This window comes from Cyprinus carpio, chromosome A24, assembly GCF_018340385.1.
Source record: "Cyprinus carpio isolate SPL01 chromosome A24, ASM1834038v1, whole genome shotgun sequence".
NCBI classification, from domain to species: Eukaryota; Metazoa; Chordata; class Actinopteri; order Cypriniformes; family Cyprinidae; genus Cyprinus; species Cyprinus carpio.
The window spans coordinates 12,686,659-12,702,346 of record NC_056595.1 but is presented as its reverse complement, the minus strand read 5'-3'; the positions used below and the strand labels follow the sequence as shown (position 1 = coordinate 12,702,346).

Genomic DNA, 15,688 nt, shown 5'->3' with positions numbered 1-15,688 from the left:
GATAATCTCAACTCAGTCTTTTGTAAAATATTTTTTCCTACCCATATTGCATGTGAACTGTGACTTATTAGAGTGAAATATAACCTCAAGTATGTTTTCCATTTACCTAAGAAGACCTGGCCAACTTTTTAACAAACCTGTCTTGAGATTGATACCAGTTATCTAAATGAAACACACACACACAACCACACACACAACTATACTGTAATTACTTTAAAACAGACATTTGCATCACTGAGAAATATGCTTTATTATATTTGACTTTTTTGTGCAGAGAAATTACTGATGCATGTCCATAGTACTGTATATCCTTTGACTTATTAAGTGAAAAGCATGACTGCATTGATACATACTAATGCAGAACAGACAAATTCTCATCCTACATATACATTATTGTGTATATGAAATGATGTTGGATTATACAAAATTGATGTGAGGAAATTGATTGAAATTGATTCTACTGTAATTGTGATCAGACATTAATACAGACATTTTAGCACAAAACACATTGGCCATAAAGGACCTACAGCATGAATTGAAGCCATTTAAGTCTGTTTAATGAACCTTATCAATGAAAAGATGCACTGTGTCTGTTTCCCAAACTGCTTTGCTTCTTATGGCAAAAAAAGTGCTTCTTGTGCAACAATCATCAAACTGTTACAGTGTATATGAGCCAAATGTGATAATAAACATACCTTATGTTGAGACAGTCCTAACAGCTGTCTCAAGACATGAGAAGTCTCCTTTTAAAATAACTGAAAGCCAGGTAAGTGGCGCCCCCTATCAAGCCAATCAATAAAGTGGCACCAACAAAGGCTGGAGCCTTTTTCTTTGCCACCCTGAATGCTGTGGGCAACACAGCGGATATTAGGATGTTATTGACTTGTCCAAGCACTCTGCGGAAAGTCGGCCGGTTCAGGACACGCTCATAATACGTCTCCAGGTTGACCCGCGTCCCATTTCCCCAGTACCGACGGGACAGACCCAGGAACTTGAGGCGGTGAAGGGTGACAGCGAGGGAGACATCAGCAATGCTAAAGAATTCACCACAGAGCCAAGCCTGCTGACTGCCCTCTTCTGGAAAGATGATAAGATTCCAAAACAAAAAATAAAACAAAACAAGTTCCCAAAAAAAAAAAAACATAAGTTAATTTAAAACAAAAGTAAAATGCACCATAAAAAAAATCACCATAAAAAATTAAATGCAGATAAATTTTAAAAAACAAAGCATCTTTTTAGGGTCCCTCAAATATTGTCTTAATAAAGTATGTAATGTAAAAATGTAAAATATGAAAAGATGAGATCTTTACATATACACTACAGTAGTTATTTAGGCAAGTTCTGTTGGTCTGACATGGTTTTTTATGTAGTTTCTAGAAAATTGTCTTAGTATTTGTAGTTGCCTTTTATATATATATATATATATATGTGTGTGTGTGTGTGTGTGTGTGTGTGTGTGTGTGTGTGTGTGTTTTTTTTTTTACTATATAACCATAAATTCAAAACACAACACACAGCAGAAAACAATATACAAACATCAAACTCGTACCAACATACAAATACCTAAACCTACCCGTCCCAACCAAAAATACCCCCAAACCCACCCACCTCAATCCACCCCGTAGATGTGGATCTAACCACGGCCCCTGGATCTTGTGTTCTGCAGTAAGGGGCTACTGAAAAATTCTCCCACCTGGTGTCTCCTCAATCCTCCTCTGCAGCTCGGTCTCAACTTGATCCAGAACATTCTCTAGTTCATCCAGGAGTTTCTTCAGGTATTTCATGTTATAGTGGTCAAACAATTTACTCTAGAGAGACATACTCAGTGAGATAATCTGTGGTTTTAGGTAATGTGCTACAAAGAGCAGATGCCCAGAAGGGTAATCATACGAATAACTGAAACTGAACACTGCATGAATGTTTACTTACTTTCAGACGTCTCTGTTTTGCAATATAAGCATCTTTAAGATCGGGATTCTCCGCTGCTAGTTTCTTAAGCTCAGATTCCGTGTTTAAAATCTGTGCTATAAGACAGAAATCGCTGTTAAAGGAATAGTTCATCCAAAATTTTAATTCTTATTATTTACTCACCCTCAGGTCAGGGGTGTCCAATTCTGCTCTAGGAGGGCCACTGTCCTGAAGAGTTTAGCCCTCCAGGACTGAGTTTAGACAACCCTGCCTTTAGGCCACATAAGAAGTTTGTTTCTTCTTCAGAACAAATTTGAAAAAATTTTGCATTGCATCTCCTGCTCACCAACGGATCCTCTGCAGTGAATGGGTGCCGTCTAAACAGCTGATAAAAACATAACAATAATCCATTCGAAGTCCATCAATTACCCTCGTGTAGCCAAAAGCTGCATATTTTTATCCATACTAAATCCACAATACATCAAGACATTTTTAACTTCAAACCATTGCCTCCAGCTAATATATGCGAATCCTCTATCCATAATATTGCTTTCTCCAGTGAAAAAAGCTGTCCCTTTTGAATTGGGAGAGAATTATGCAAAAATCAATCACAGTTTACAAGCATAAACAGTCCAAAACAGTTGTAAAAAAAAATGGTGGATTTTGTTTTGAGAGGACTATAGGGAATTTTTTCACTGGAGGAAGTGATATTATGGATTATGGACTGGTATTTAGGCCAGAAGGAATATTTTAAAGTTAAAATGCTTTAATGATTTGTTTCTCATAAACATGCAGCTCTTTTACTTCACAAGATGTTAATTGATGGACTGGAGTCATGTGGATTACTTATGGGTTTTTATCAGCTGTTTGGACTTTCATTCTGACGGCACCCATTCACTGCAGAAGATCCATTGGTGAGCAAATTATATAATACTAAATTTCTCCAAATCTGTTCTGATGAAGAAAAAAACTCATTTACATCTTGGATGGCCTCAGGGTGAGTACATTTTCAATTTTTTTTTGAGTGAACTATTCCTTTTATTCACAGTATTCACAAAAAATTGAATGCTCATTTTAAGTTATTATTCTTAGTCCCCTTCTTACTGCGAATGTGGGTGGTGGCGTAAGCTGGGATGTGGGAGTCTACGGTGATCTCTGGGTGGAGGATGCAGCCATGAGTGTACGCATCCATCTGCAGTGAGTCCAGCAGTTCTCTGTAATGCTGAACTCGATGATAATACGTGCTTCCCTCTTCTGGGATCAGCCTTTGGGTATGCTCTGATTCAGAGAAGCGCACAAAGCACATATACAGTATGCATTATAACCCAAAAATGTAGCTGCAATCTACATGAGCTGCTCTCCAGGGCAAATATCTTATTTTAACTCACCCTTCAGTGCCTCTCATGCTATCCAAATTTCTGCACAGGCTTGCAGAACGTAAAATGGTACATGCAAACACAAATGCAACCAACTGAAAAGAAGATAACAAATGCACTGAACATAGCAAAAACAGCTCAAAAAAACAAAAAAAAACAAAAAAAAACATAGGCCCTGCAGTATCAAACAATTACAGCTATTAACACACTGGAAATCAGCTGACATCTAATATAGACATTATGAAAATGGAGTGTTTTAAATGCATTTATTAAATGTGTATTCAGGTGCAAGAGTTAATTTGTTTAGTTATGCATTTATTGAACCCTCTGATGCATAAATACATAAAAAAAATCATAAAACCCTCAATGCTGCACTTATTTGACCAAAAATACAGAAAAAAAATTATAATATCATGTAATTTAAGAGAACTGTTTCTTATTTTAATGTGTTTTAAAATGTAAAACTGTCACGTAAGTAAATTTTTAGCAGCCATTATGCCATTCTTCAGTGCCACATGATCCTTCAGAAATGTGAGAAATCATTCTCACTCAACTATTAATAATGGTTCTTATTATTATCAGTTTTTGCTCGTTAATATGTTTGTTTAAAACATGACACTGTGATTTTTTTTTGAGACTCTTTAATTTTATGGTCACTTTTGATCAGTTTGATGCATCCTTGCTGAATAAAAGTATTGTTGCAGCAAATCAGCATATTAAAATGATTTCTAAAGGATCATGTGACACTGAAGACGGGAGTAATGACTGTTGAAAATTCTGACATCAGAGGAATAAATTTAATTTAATTTTCAATTATAATAATATTTTACGGTTTACTGTACTTTTGATCAAATAAGTGCAGCCTTGGTGAGACATTTCCACAAACATTAAAAAAATCTTAATTATTTCAAACTTTTGACTGGTAGTCTAGAGATGCTTGGTTAGCCATGTTAAACTAAATAAAAAAATAAAAAACACAATGACATGTACAGTTAAAGTGACACTCATATACTGTATTATTATTTTTATTTGCATGTGACATCACTCCCTGAATGATTAAAAAGATTTGAAAGAAATGTGGTGAATGCCATGCATCAGAGGGTTCATCAACATTATATGCCCTTCAGTACTCTTGTATTTATAGCATTTTACACTGCAATTCATGCATCCTGTAATGTAAATACTGTGTTACACACGACATAAACCCCAAAGCCTAAGTGTTTACCATCACAGAAGTTCTGCTCCAAATAGTCCATGATTTGTGTGGGGTCACAGATGACACTGTCATTGTGAACCAGCACAGGAACCTCTCCAGTGGGGTTCAGGCGCATAAACCAGGGCTCATTGTGTTCACTCAGAGGCAGACTCACATCAATCTCCTCACACTGAAGACCTTTCTCAGCTATCGCCAGTCTCACCTATGACAGAAATACAACGTTCCTTTGTCTGGGTGTTTCACTAGAACATTATACCACAGAAAGACTGAGACAGCAGTTATTTTGCACTCATACTCTCATCTTGTTTAAGAAAACAACAGCAGGCCATGCTATGTTTTACAATACCGTTGTAATTAAGGCATCTGTGTTATGATTAAAGAAATTCAACACATCCTACACGCTTGCATAATTACGCATCATTAATAATGTATAACTTATGAATAATTAACATGCATGCTGTCAATCAGCAATTGTTTCATCGAGACTGCCATATGAATAGGAATAATGCAAATATGGCAGGTTTTTAAAATATGTGAATATCACATTCAAAACAACGGATCAGATGCTGCATCCACCCTGATGCTCTTGGCCTGCCTACACCAGAAATGTTGAATTATGGAAACTCTTACCTTCTGAGAGCTGAATGACTGAGTCCAATGATACAAAATCAGTTTAGACTCTTTGTTTTTTGTTCTCTCGACAACCTCACCGCTGCCCTGTGACAGTGCATCCTTCTTAATAAGGAGTTCCTTCTCATCCTGAGATTCACCGATGGTTTCCTCCGCCATTTTATCAGTCATTGGCTGTGTCTCAAAACCTAGTCGCCTAGACTGCATTCTAGTGTATGTTACGCGCGTGCATCACGCGGCGCATCAAACGCGCTTGCAGTGTTTATTGAAATAATTGTGTGGAAACCGTGGATTTCACTGCGCCTTGAAACTGGTAGTTAACACGCGTCTATGATTTCCACAAATTCTGTCTAGGTAGTCAGCGCACTAGGTTTTGAGACACAGCCAGTGTGTTGTACGGCGCAGCCTCTAGTGGTGGTACCTTCTTGAAGAACACACATCCACATTAATAATCACGAATTGTAATATATATGTACAAATTAAATATGTATGTTTTGATTTTTTTCTATTTAAATAAAGTAAAAATCAAATTATTACTTTTATAATAGGCTGACCTAAAATAAAAACAGTTAACAGCTCTTGTGTTTATATTTATAGTAACCTATGTATTTTCGTGGTTGAAGAGAATAATCAGATGCGCACTTTTTTAATGAGCCAACAGATGTCTCTGTAGTCTATCTTCTCTATCAAATTACATTAAGCCGTTGAATACAAACTGGTATAACAGGTTGAGATTTATAACATGCAGTAGGCCTACTAATAAAAAATAAATAAATAAAAAAATTTAAAAAAACAATCGCAAATTAAAAAAAAAAAATTCAAAATACTTTTTGGTTTTGCCACATTTCACAAATGTTATATTATTTTGTTAACAATCACTACATGTTAAATACACGTAAAATAAAATTTTGATTTCGTAGACACATGGTTTGATTATATTGTGTAGGCCAATATAATTAACCCTCCCAAATCAAATATACATAACAAAACTAAGGCATCAAACAAAACAAATAAACTAAAAAATTAAATATAGAAAAAAAACACACCCCCCCCCTCTCTCAAAAAAAAAACAAAAAAAAAAAAACTAGGATTTAGTTCAGTGTTGAGTAACAAAACAGGCACATGCTGTTTTTCATAAATGTAATATCTATATTGTATTATGTTATAGTCTTCAAGAAAATATTCAAAGCTGTTAATATAATTACCCACAATTAGTTTTGTGATTAGAAAAATGTATTTAAGGGGACAAATTTAAATTAAAACAACATTAACAAACACTGATCTATTATATATATATATATAGATAGATAGATAGATAGATAGATAGATAGATAGATAGATAGATAGATAGATAGATAGATCAGTGGTTGTACCTCATAGCAGTTTGTAGCGTTTTAAGTTTGATTGTTGTAATTTATTATAAAGGAATCCAAATTATCTTTCAGACCCCTTGAAAGTATGGTGAGGCCCCCCAGTGGATCCTGGGCCCTAGCTGTAGAGGTAGTGTGTGGTAATGTCATAATTTTGATAAAAAGGGAAAACTGAATTACAAAACTAAAGAACATAGCTAGATGTCACTACTTTTCAAAAGTGAATGGCAGGCAAATTGTCGGAGAGTTGGGAGAATTTAGCAATCCATGAAATGCAGGCCTACATTTCTACACTTACCTATCCTCTTATCACATCTAATGCATCCTGTTCAACAACCTGCCAGTGCCAAAGAACAAGAGGTTTTAACATAGCCACAACATTAACAACAAAGCTGCCAATAAATAAAGAAATAATAATGCTTTAAAAAAAAAAAGTTTTTAGTTTGTTCCGAAAGATTTGTGTAAAAAAACAAACACGCATTTCTATCAAACACCCAGGTTTCCTTTTAATGAGTTTCCAAATCCTTCCAGAATAATCATGAGTAAAAACAATGATAAAACAAATGCAAAATTGTTCTTTGTCTATTCCACAAAATTCCCAGCTAGCCTATATGAAATTAAGCTTAGATCTTTCCAAAACATGCTGAGCTGGATAACTCGTAGTATTTTGTAGGATACTTCTTTAATTTTGGTATTACTACACAATTTGTTTAGCATTTTCCATGCTTTATTTTTCCAAATAAAGAAGACCAAAAATCTTGCTGTAGGAGAAGAGACAGAACAGAGCATTTCTTGTAAGCGGTGAACTTGCGCCCTCAGTGAGGGTGAAGTAGGCGGGGCTGCGGCGATGACGCGGGAGGATTGGCAGCGTCTTTCGCTGCCGCGCCGCGGTCTAGTTGTGTCTGCTCTGCGCAGCGCAGCACCTGCGAGCGGAGGGAGTCGGTGAAACGTAGCGGCGGTTCCAGCGGGTGCGACTTCGGTGATGGTGCACTAAACCTGCCTGCTAATTCATACTCTCACAACCCAGGCAGAAATACCAAAAAACAACATCTCCATTGTGATTAATTCTTCCCGGTTTAACCGTTGCTGGTGTACTCGGCTTAGAAAAGAAGGTTTAATGAAAGAGAAAGATAAGAAGCGCACGGCAACGTTACGACTGTTTTTATTTTCATCCCATTCTGAATGACGGGCGGACGGTTCGACTTCGACGATGGAGGCACTTACTGTGGCGGATGGGAGGACGGGAAAGCCCACGGACACGGCATCTGCACGGGACCCAAGGGTCAAGGCGAGTACGCCGGGTCCTGGTCCCACGGTTTCGAGATAGTCGGGGTCTACACCTGGCCCAGCGGGAATACGTACCAGGGCTACTGGTCGCAGGGCAAGCGCCACGGGCTGGGTGTTGAGACCAAGGGGAAGTGGGTTTATCGTGGTGAGTGGAGTCACGGGTTCAAGGGTCGCTATGGAGTTCGGCAGAGCACCAATACACCTGCTAGATACGATGGGACGTGGAGTAATGGACTACAGGACGGCTATGGAGTCGAAACCTATGGGGATGGTGGTAAGTGCTACTGCAAGTGTCATTTGTATGTTTTGGGATGAGAATCGTAAGCAGTTGAACCATCATGATTCCTTTTATCGATTCCTTAAATGTCCCATCAGTTGTTTTTTTTATTACTTTTGAGGAAGAAATGTTTGAAATAAGACATTCTGTGATTTACATAAGACTTTTAGCCTAGCCTACCAAATGATCATTGTTACAGGTTTAACAAATCAGGGATCGCTACATTTTATTCTGTGTTTACAAAGACAAATGTTAATCCTACACCTAACCATATATTATAATCGCAAGCCTAAACATACCAAAATTTGATAACGTGTTTGGTATTTCATTTATTAATTAATTCATACTATAGCAAAACTCATATCTTTGACTACAACGCGTCATATGAACAACCAGACAGTTATGACGCTGATTTAAGCCTTAAGTACAACGCAACACTGTAACAGCTGTTGCTTCATTTCGATTCGGACATGACCAAAGTAATAACTTGCGGTTCAGTGAGTCAGATTAAATTCAGTAACCGCTCAGACTGATTCACAATCGTTTTTGATTCACTAAAAAAGAACCGACTCATTAGAGTAAATTATTCGGGAGTCGGACACCCCTTTGAAAGCGCTGAATGTTTTTGATTCGCTAAAAAGAATCTGATCAAACATCTCATTCGTCTGAAAATTTGTCTGCTCATTAATACATATCTGAGAACTTTCTGGACCACTGACATAAACTGCTCGCATTGTTATTTTATTTATTTTATTTTATTTTTTTTAATTTAAAATTCTATTTAAAGTACTTTGATGGCATGATTGTGTACATACATGCCAAGCATTATACACACAAGTAATGAGAAGAAAATCAAATTTACAATATTACAATAACAACAAAATAGGATTAAAATAATGTGATACGTGTTGAATAAAATACGATTAAAGAACAATAAAATCCCCCTCTCTCTCTTTGTGTTTATGTATATGTATATATATGTATATAAATAACCATCTATCAAAACATTTCAAACAAAAAGTACTGTAATAGGCAATGTGTACATATAGGTAGTTTTTGAATATACTGATTATGTTTTTGGTTCACTAATAAGAACCAGCTCATGAGAATCACTTGTTCGAATCAGACTGTACTGAACGATGTATGTTTTGCACTGTAGATTCAGTAAAGTTCTTCCCACTGAATACTAGGATGCAATTCCATAAGAATTACATTTTGAGAATCTTTAATATAATAGAATGTCATAAAAAAAGGCCCAGGTCATTGCCATTGGGTGTAAATAAAACCCAATCTTTTCAAAGTGCACTGAAGAATTGCTGGTGGCATGAGAATGAATATTGGATAGTTTTTTTGTTTGTTTGTTTTTTTACATAAATGCACAATATATAGTAATTTACGCATGATATAATTTGGCCAAGATTGTTAATTAAACTTTTACTAGTTTAATCTATGCCTTTCATGGCATTGCAATGTGACATCAAACATTTACCTTATATTTTACATTTTGGAGCCTACATTAGTTTCCAAATAATTTTTGGGGTCCGTGTCATTTGTGTCAGTGATTTTAGATTAGGTTGACTCTGATGAACACTGTGAACTTAAAAGACATTTGTCATGCGTCACGAAAGGGGCAAGAGAATTTAATTATCCAATTTTCATCAGTTACACTGCGCTGTTTGCCTACTTGATCTACATGAGTTTAATGTTCGTTTCTGTTTCAAGGCACATATCAAGGCCAGTGGATGGGGGGCATGAGGCATGGCTATGGTGTGCGACAGAGCGTGCCTTATGGAATGGCCACCATTATCCGCTCTCCGCTTCGCACCTCCCTGGCCTCCCTAAGAAGTGTGCAAAGCAATGGCGCTGTTCTGCAGGATGCGGTACCCGACACACCAGTTGGAAGCCGTGGTGGTTTCGTGCTGAATTTTCACAGCGACACCGAAGTCGTCACCGGGAAGAAGAAGGGCCTGTTCCGCCGCGGGTCCCTCTTCGGCAGTCTCCGCCAGCTACGTAAATCTGACTCCAAAACGTCCATCTCTAGCAAACGGAGCACGGCGCGTAGCGACGCCACCATGAGCCGCATCAGCTCCAGCGACGCCAACTCCACCATCAGCTATGGAGACGGAGAGGTGCCTGATGAGTACACCCCCATGGAGGACCATGTGGACGCCACCACCACAGAGTCCTATATGGGCGAGTGGAAGAATGACAAACGTAATGGGTTTGGAGTCAGTGAGCGATCCAATGGGCTGAAGTACGAAGGGGAATGGATGAACAACAAGAGGCATGGATACGGATGCACAATATTCCCAGATGGAACCAAAGAGGAGGGGAAGTATAAAAATAATGTGTTGGTGCGTGGGATAAGGAAGCAGCTTATTCCTCTTAAAAACCATAAAACTAAAGAAAAAGTGGACAGGGCTGTGGAGGGGGCTCGAAGGGCGTCAGCTATCGCCAGGACTAAAGTGGAAATAGCAGTGTCAAGGTAGGGCACCTCCTTTGCTGAAAATTCTTTTGGAAAGCCAAAAATTTAATTTACAAATTCTGATGTGGTTCCAAACTCATTTGACTTTCTTCCTCAGTGGAACATGAAAGGAGAAACATTTAAGAATGTAATAGCCACTCTTTTTCATATAAAGAAAGTAAATGGGAATCTAAGCTGTTTAATCTCCAGAATGACAGAAAAGTACTGTATATACCAAGTCTTCTGAAGCCATACAATGGTATTGTGTGAAAAAAATAAAAATAAATAAAAACTGAGCCAGTTTCAAATCTTCCCTTCTACTTTAGTTTTTGCCTAAAAATACAATTGTTTAAAAAAGTTTGTTAATTTAAATAAAGCTTAAATAATATACAGTATATACACACACTCACACACAAATATTCAATAAAAAAAAAAAAAAAACTTGCCTTTGCGGCTGACTAAAATAAAATTAAAATAAATAAAAGCTTAATATAAATATTGGAGAGAAAAAATAATAAAAAAATCACTAAAGCACATAACAAAATTACTAAAACTTAAAAAAAAAAATATAATAAAAGCTATTTCGAAATATTAATAAATACTACATAAATAATATTAAATAAACATTGTTCCACTGTAGCTGTTATATCTCAGTTGCGCTTTCATATTCAATGCAGAAAGATTTTTTGTCCCATTTTGGTCTGTTACACAAAGCTATCATTTGTACACAGTGCAGTCATGACTGCTTTCATGATACTTTAATAGTGCGTTTTTGTCATTTTAGAGTTTAACAGCATAGATCATATGGCCAGTTCATTCTTCTCCTTTTGTAGTCCATGTAAAAAAAAAAGGTCAAATGTGTGTTGGAACAAAATGAAGGTGAGTGAATAATGACAGACATTATAACAAGAATATATGACTCAAAACTGTAGAATCATCACAATTTAGCAATATCAGTCATGAGAGGTTGACTTGAAACTGCTGTGATCAATTGCACCAGCCACATCAAGGCTTCTGTAACATTCCAAAGATTGTTACTGCTTGTACTGTTAAGCTGTGATGTCTGCATGATTCAGACGTATGGGGCATTTATTTAGATGTAATTTATTAACCATATGTCATATTTTAAGTTGTCTTCTCAAATGGTTAGAAAGTCTGAGTTTTGAAAGGTTGTGCAAGCAACCTTTTTGTGGATTGGTGTCTATTTTTTGTCCATAGCTCAGATGCACAAGGAGCAGTCATGGGGTCATGGCCTGTACACTATTATGATGTTTGTTCCCTTGCCAAGAGCCATACTTGACAGACACTTTAATGGATGTGTTCTGTAAACCATTTATTCAAGGCACACAAATTCATAACATCCTAAACAGGTCTTGGGAAACTCATATGCTCATGTTCTTTCCATTGACCAATGTCTTAAATCTTCTTCAGTCTCAGTAGACCAAATTTCAGTATAATAAGTCATGTGTGAATGTAAACACACACACTGTATGAATATAACCAGTGGAATAGAGAGGTTACTTGCAGCCTTATGTGCTCCCACTCTAAAGTTGAACCCACTGGTTGAGCAAGACCCTTGGTTCACAAATTAGTGGGCTTGCAACTTCTTAATGGGCTTTAATTAGACCTTTTGAAAACGTATTTTTCAATTACATACTAGAAGTAAAAGGATAGGTTTTGTTGAGAAGCAAAACTGAATAAGATATTAAGACTTGTCATACAGATTTCAAACATAAATTATCATTAAATTGAGAACATTTTTATTTACTTAAAAAGGGGGAAAAATCTTGCAGTGCAGTAAGACAAAATATGTCTTAAAATAATGATGCTGAAAATTAAGCATTTGCCATCACAGGGTATGCGGTTTTGCTTCTTAAAGGGATACTCCACCCCAAAATGAACATGTTGTGATTAATCACTTACCCCCATGTCATTCCAAACCCATAAAAGCTCCATTCATTGTGGGTTATATGAAGCAACGGCAACACTTTTTGTAAGCGAAGAAAAAAAAAACGACTTTATTCAATAATGTTCCTTTGTCAACGCCTCTTGTCTCTCCATCTATGCTGTGTATGCTCTTTCTGTGACATCCGCGCCACAAGGAGTTGTGAATAAAAGTCATTTTTTTTTTTTCTTCGCTACAAAAAGTGTTCCCTCGCTTCATTAAACCCAGATTGCACGTCTGATGGCAGATGGAGTATTTTGAAGACAACTTTCATACCTTTTTATGGACCTGACACTGTTTTTACTTGGCAGTTATTTCATTTTGGGTGGAGTATCCCTTTAAGGGGAGAACTCTAAATATTTAAAAAATACTGCAGTATTGCAGAGTATGCCAGCTAGGTGATCAGACAAGTGAATATTAATAAATTGCCATGTATAATACCATTAAAAAAGTTTGGGGACCATAAGATGCTTTTATTAAACAAGGAAACCTAAATTAAGCCATAATGACCTCATTTATATTTCAAATAAATGCTGAAATATTCAAAAAAAAAAAAGGAGAAAAAAGAAAGAATCCTGAAAAGAAAATATATCATGGATTATCATGTTGATATGTCTTAAAATAATAATGATGCTAAAAATAAAGATGCTGACAAAAAAGCAATTAACATCATAATAATATATTAAAATAAAAATGATGCTGAAAATTAAGCATTTGCCATCACAGGGATAAATTACGTTTTAATACATTCAAATAGAAAATGTGCATTTTAAATTGTAATAATATTTCACAATATTACAGATTTTACTATATCAAATAAATGCAACCTTGGTGAGCATAAGAGACTTCTTTTCCAAAAACATTAAAAATCCTACCAACTACAAACTTTTGAATGGTTCTGCGAATAATTTCTAAATTTTCAGTCAGAATGGAAGACATTGTGACATTTAAATGACCAAAAGCTAATACAGAAATTAGGTGATCAGTATTAAGCAACAGAGCATGAGTTATTAGTTCCTGTCACTGTGTCACCCCAACTTGGCACTGAACCTTTAACCCTACCAGGCCCACTAAATTTTTAGCCCTGATTGATATATTAATTTATTGGTTAAAGACCACCGATAGAAGTGAATGGTTGTTGGTATGTGTATATATGCACGTCTGCCTCATGTATGCGTTTTGGCTGTCTGATGACCCTGATGTTCTGACCTCATGTTAGCGATCAGCCAATCAATAAATAAATACCATGACGCAGAATATAGGCTGCACTTTTCTGTTAGTGTTCAAAGGGGTCATATACAGTTGGTTTGAGTGCCACTTTCAGGTTATTTACAGTTTCTTTATTTATTTTAACATGGAGTAAGCCACATACCACATACTGGGCACCATTAGCCGAGTATCTGGCATTTGTCCCTCTCAGGAGTGGTCTGTCTTCTGTGGTTACCTCTCCCTCAGCGAGTAGTGGGTCAGGGTTACAAGACTTACACTCCAGGGTCATTACCAGTGCTATGAAATTAAAGTAAAGCCATTTTTACTATGCATTACTTGCATTCCGTTACAGTTGAGCAAGAGTCTTAGCTGGCTAGCAGTGCTTTAAAGATTGATATAGTAATACTCCTCACTATCTTCACTCCACCCTAGAGTATATTCCCTTCAAAGGGCCGTAAATATAATCCCACAGGCCGGGGGCAGGGGCAGGGCTTTTGCTGTGGTCAACAGAATCTGCTGTTTTAGGAGGTAGTGTGAAAGGTTAACTAGCGTACTTGGCCTCACTGTAAACGGAAACGTGACAGATTCAGTGTCAGGACAACTACAGAATATAACATGTACACTTCAGGTGTCAGCAAAGAAAATCAATGACGAGAGTGAGCATTAACTTAGTTTAGACCTACTATTAGATCTACTAATTAATCAGAGGCTAATGGTAATGCTAGCCGATTGTGATGCTATTATGCCCAGGTCACAATTTACCCCAAAGTCAAAGGAAAAAAAATAAGTTATATTTGAATATATACACATTAAGAAAATTAAGCCTGTTTTTGGGACCATAAATTGAGAAATTCCGCTACAAATATGCATTTTGGTTATTTTCATTACTGTAATACAATGTTTTATTTTTACAGTAAGAATATATATATCTTTAACTGTATTATTTATTTCTATTAGCTTTATATTCATAAATTTCTAATAAAAAAAATCTATTTTATTTATTAATTAAAGGTAGTTCAACATATTACACATGATGTATAAATACTTTGCCATTTAAATAAAATATATATATATTTCATTTACGAGAATTAGGGCAGAAATTCTTGAAAATGAAGTCATAAAAAAAAAATCATAAAGATGCTAAAAACAGTTTCATTTTCTTTAAGAAGAATAAAATTGTTTTGTTTTTTCTTTTCGGTTTTGACATAAAATATGACCCTAGCAATGATTTGAAAAATGTGTGTCTCATTAAGGCATGAATATTTATTAACTCTCAAAAACGTTGGGTGGCACGAACATATTAATTCATATAAATTTCTAAATGTGGCATAATTATGTACAAACCCTTCCTGCCTGATTTATAATGACAGCTTTGCCCCTGGTTATGCTAGTGATTATGAATGAGAGAATGAGCGAGGTAAAAAAAAAAAAAAAAAACCTTCCATTTTTCCTCCCACCTTTTCTCACCCTCTTCACACTCGGTTCCATTTGTTATTAGTCATTAACCATAAAAAGGAGGGAGTAGAGGAGCGTTTAATTGTTCAGTCAACCTACAGCACTGCTCTCTTTCTCTCTGTCTCTCTCTCTCTCTCTCTCTCTCTCTCTCTCACTCTCTCTTCCACTTTCTCTCTTATGCTCACTGGTGTGTCAGCAGCACAGAACTCAAGATGACTAAATAAGGCAACGATGGAGTCAACTTATCAGCTCTGGACAGAAATACATAAGCCAGTAGCAGTTGATACAGTAGCCCATCACTGCCTGGCTGTCATCTGCCGTATGTGCCAATAGACTTCACAAATGTTTATCGTCAGTCGCAACAGTGACTTCATCTGCATTTGTCTGTTACCCACATGCAAACACACAGATATAAACACAGTGACACACACTTTGAGCCAGTTATTTAGCAAAGGAAAACAGTAATTATGATCATAATAATGACATATGATTTATAATGTTGAATGTACAGGTAATTTTTTTGAAAATGCTTAAATTAATGAATAGAATGA

The 15,688-nt window shown here is 36.3% G+C and overlaps 2 protein-coding genes across 3 annotated transcripts in view; one reads left to right on the top strand and one right to left on the bottom strand.

Moving 5' to 3' along the window:
* Positions 1 to 231: 231 nt before the first annotated feature.
* On the bottom strand, positions 232 to 5,564 carry LOC109060535 (ganglioside-induced differentiation-associated protein 1-like). The gene is made up of 6 exons (XM_019077704.2): positions 5,131 to 5,564; positions 4,510 to 4,702; positions 3,013 to 3,186; positions 1,930 to 2,024; positions 1,694 to 1,808; positions 232 to 1,077 (listed from the first exon to the last, which is right to left on the bottom strand). The coding sequence occupies exons 1-6, from the start codon at positions 5,335 to 5,337 to the stop codon at positions 725 to 727; spliced, it is 1,137 nt and encodes a 378-aa protein (XP_018933249.2). The 5' UTR covers positions 5,338 to 5,564; the 3' UTR covers positions 232 to 724.
* Positions 5,565 to 7,295: 1,731 nt separating this feature from the next.
* Positions 7,296 to 15,688, top strand: part of LOC109049758 (junctophilin-1-like) — a 37,824-nt gene continuing 29,431 nt past the window's right edge. Inside the window, exons 1-2 of one of the 2 annotated variants that reach the window (XM_042714228.1) lie at positions 7,296 to 8,061; positions 9,787 to 10,549. In XM_042714228.1, coding sequence (XP_042570162.1) covers positions 7,683 to 8,061; positions 9,787 to 10,549 — 1,142 coding nt within the window. In that variant the 5' untranslated portion in view covers positions 7,296 to 7,682. The remainder of the gene's footprint in view (positions 8,062 to 9,786; positions 10,550 to 15,688) is intronic. The other variant, XM_042714227.1, reaches the window with a different exon arrangement.

Bases quoted from the DNA above. Each gene is read 5' to 3' on its own strand.
- LOC109060535 (XM_019077704.2), bottom strand. From the start codon at position 5,337: ATGCAGTCTAGGCGACTAGGTTTTGAGACACAGCCAATGACTGATAAA. The intron at 3,187-4,509 runs GTAAACACTTAG...TCTCTGAATCAG, and splicing joins GGAGCAGAACTTCTGTGATG to AGCATACCCAAAGGCTGATC. The intron at 2,025-3,012 runs GTAAGAAGGGGA...TCTGTCTTATAG, and splicing joins CGCCACCACCCACATTCGCA to CACAGATTTTAAACACGGAA.